Source organism: Olea europaea, unplaced genomic scaffold (genome assembly GCF_002742605.1).
Source record: "Olea europaea var. sylvestris unplaced genomic scaffold, O_europaea_v1 scaffold6968, whole genome shotgun sequence".
Classification (NCBI taxonomy): domain Eukaryota; kingdom Viridiplantae; phylum Streptophyta; class Magnoliopsida; order Lamiales; family Oleaceae; genus Olea; species Olea europaea.
Genome location: NW_019265361.1, coordinates 1 through 3352, shown reverse-complemented (window position 1 = coordinate 3352; position 3352 = coordinate 1). Strand labels below are relative to the sequence as shown.

The 3352-nt window shown below is 36.4% G+C and overlaps 1 protein-coding gene across 3 annotated transcripts in view; it reads right to left on the bottom strand.

The window, feature by feature from the left end:
• The window catches only part of LOC111390608, a 2338-nt gene extending 660 nt beyond the window's left edge, over positions 1 to 1678 (bottom strand). For 2 of the 3 annotated variants that reach the window (XM_023015672.1, XM_023015671.1), the window contains exons 1-3: positions 1355 to 1595; positions 1120 to 1275; positions 205 to 341 (exon numbers count right to left, since the gene is read on the bottom strand). In XM_023015672.1, the coding sequence (XP_022871440.1) occupies positions 205 to 341; positions 1120 to 1275; positions 1355 to 1570 (509 nt within the window). In that variant the 5' untranslated portion in view covers positions 1571 to 1595. Of the gene's footprint in view, positions 1 to 204; positions 342 to 1119; positions 1276 to 1354 lie in introns of all 3 variants that reach the window. The other variant, XM_023015669.1, reaches the window with a different exon arrangement.
• Between the last annotated feature and the right edge of the window lie 1674 nt (positions 1679 to 3352).

The following is a 3352-nucleotide window of genomic DNA, read 5'->3' as shown; positions in this document are numbered from 1 at the left end:
AAAATAAGTTTGGGGGGGGGGGGGGGGGGCATGTCGGGGTGAAGACTAACATATGGTGAAGATCAACCCCCACTGATCTCACCTGGATGAATTAGTGCACCTAATACGGTCAGCTTCTTAGTAAATTGAAATACTATGCTCACGCCCTCAAACAGATTAGCGGACTCTAATTAATAGTCGTTATAATGGAGGAATTTCTCATACATTGTTCCTCTGAGTGCCTTGTTGATGTCGTCCCAGTTCTTGATGTGCTCTGACAATGGTCCTTTGTGTATTTTAACTTGGCGACTTGTTAACTCAATTTGTGGCAGCCTTAAGAAGTCTTGAACATCAACCAATTTCTGCAACATAAGTGAATGCAATGAGGCACGGGACTGTAAACTTTCACAACACGGGGACTAAAGCATTGCGGGTAATCAAATCTTATAACTATATATGAAAAGTTATAATAATTTTGACATGCAGAAAAAAGATATCCAAGCAAAGTCAAAAATGATCGTAAAAATGTAAGCAAGAATTTAAAATTATTTATGAACTAGTAAAATTTGATAACTCTGCCTATGTTTTCATTGCCTATCCCAAGCCCGGTAAAGGACGAGGGTCGCGGTATGCTATTGCCAACATAAAATTTTGTAAAATCTTAGGACATTAATCATAGTACACATTTCATTGGGGTGTCCGATCTGGTTACTTTGGATATTTCGGTAGATCTAGCAATAAAATGAACGGTCTGAAGAAAAAGAATTCATGTAGCCGGCCTTAAATTTATAGATAACAAGACTTAGCCTTCATTTGGAAAGAATTTATAGACAGTTTACTTCATTAATAGATAGAAATGAGTGGTGATAAATGAATAATACATATGGGTCTACTCGAATGTGTGATTGAAAATGAAAGTTTGACCATTTATAAATAGTTTATAAATTTTGCCAAATCAGAGGCTTAGTTTTATTCCTTTTTGTTGTTAAAATTTCACAATAATGGTAGACAAAGTTGTGCAGAAATCTATTGGAACTTCAACCTTGCAACTACTATAAAAAAAATAAAAAAATTAGCAAAATTATGACTTTCCGTAATTATTTGTCAATGGTTCCTTTTGATGTTGAAGAAGCAACTTACAGTTCGATTTTTTACAAGATCTTCATAGTACAGAATGATGTGCCGAGTGCTGCTAAAATACTCCAAGGCCTCCAATACTGTCTTTTCCATTTGCTTTAACTCCGTCACCAGAGACGATAAATTGATGACTGGCTTATATCTGGAAAGGGTATCGGCCTACACGAAACAGGTAAAAAATCATGATCTTAAGAATGCATGCCCCTTGGGGCTCAAAAGGGCTGACATTCGGGGGTACCTCTTCAAGCGAGTGCACATGAGACTTGTGAGTTCCATTCAGAAGTTTTGCATATTGATCAAAGGAATTTGCAAGTACTGAAACCATGCGGCGTAACAGATTTCTTCTGAAGAGAAATATGACAGAAACGCCTCTACTGTTGAAGTATTCTACAATTTCTTTATGGTTCTCCATCAACCCCTGTGTCAGCCAACAAATAACGATGCAGATAAACATTTTTTCCCAGGTTAACACTATCAACTGAAAATGGGAGATCACAAGAATATATGTAAAATTTAAGTTTCCAGGGACTGCACATTACACTTCTACCAGCCAGGGTGGGTTCACAAACACGAGAAGGTAAATTCAAAATAACAAGACTTTTCGGGCATGTTAGTTTGGGAGGAATAGATAGGTCTTGTAAGCATGGTTTAAGAAATCCCGGCTTGCCTTAAGGCCTGCCTCAGATTGAGGCCCAAAAAAAGGCCTCAAAGCACTTATTGCAGAGTAGTTTTGGAGGCGTACGCCTAAACTAAGTAACCTATGTGCCTCACAGAACCACCTAAGGCTTCTAAGGTGTGCACTCTTCAGTTTTCCTGACGTATTTACTTTCCTTTTAAGTATAAGCCCCAAAAACATTATAAATTCTGATTGATCGACTTTGGAAGTAGCCAAATGCCCCACTTTAACATTAAAAATTGGGTTTTGCTATTCGTCCAGGGCCACGTGGGCCCTGAACGAACAGGAGGCACATGTGGTGCCCACCCAATAGGGGGGCACATGTGATAAGGCCCATGTCACTCTAGCAAAAACATTAAAAATTTGTTTCTCTAGATCCACTTTGGGAATAGCATAGTAATATTCGCTTTTTGTTGCTTAAAAGAATTTTCTTTTTGTTTTTAGCACACTTTAAATTGTAATATTATGAATTTTGAAAATTGCTTTATGTTTTATTATGCATTTATTTTGCATTTTAATAATATTTTGACATTTTAAGTTCATGGTGATATTTACGCCTCAAACGTCTAGAGGCCTACGCCTCGCGTAATACACAATTATGCCAGTCGTACATAGTATTGTATACCGAAAATGCACGTCTTGTATTCAATTACTTTCACTATGCCGAAAAAACCTGGAATGTGTGAACCGCTTGGATTTTAAGAATATTAACCAGCGGCTCACCTCCCTCTCTCATCTGAATTTATTTTATAGCATGATATATATCAATCAACAAACAACAAAATCAGCTCCTTTGATCTGTCCTACTTGTATACTCGATTCAGTAATAATTGTTGTATCAGTCCTCGAAAGAATTGAGAAGCTTGAATTGTTTAACATGGAGGATAACACTGCATGAGGCAACTTCCACTGGGCACAGGGCAATAAATAAAAGAACCATAGAGAATGTGGATTGTTTTGCACAATTACAAGATAATGTGATGCATTTTCTAAGGCAGCTCCTGTTACCCTTAAAACTTTTATTTTCAAGTTACTGCTGTATTACTGAAAAATTTATCCTGAATAGTGAATACTATGCTAAGTGCTTCAAGAAACTTTGTCCTAAATAAATGTCCATTATTACATTCTTTTGCTCCGCAATTCACTCATTGATCCTCTACCAGTACACAATCACAAATGATTAACAAATTACTCAATATCTGTGAAAATTTGTCCCTTTTAAGTTCATTATACCTAATTTAGAGACAATCCTTGTATACTTCAGTGCGTCCTGAGTAAATCCCACAATATTCTTTGCCAACATTTAATTGATCAAAGGTTGAATACCTGACTTTTTCATAGTCTATTCTCTTTATAAGTTTTAATTTACTGTTTACTCACTAAACTAGACTGTCTATAGTTATCCATAAGAAAAATGTAAGAGCCATGTCTAAAACTGTTGACCAATCTATTAAGAAGGGTGTCATTTCAGTTTCCTGAGTTTCTCTCAAAATGCAAAAGAAGGGTTTTACTCAGTGTACTCAAAACTTAATTAGGCACTGGAATCATGAATTTATGTGA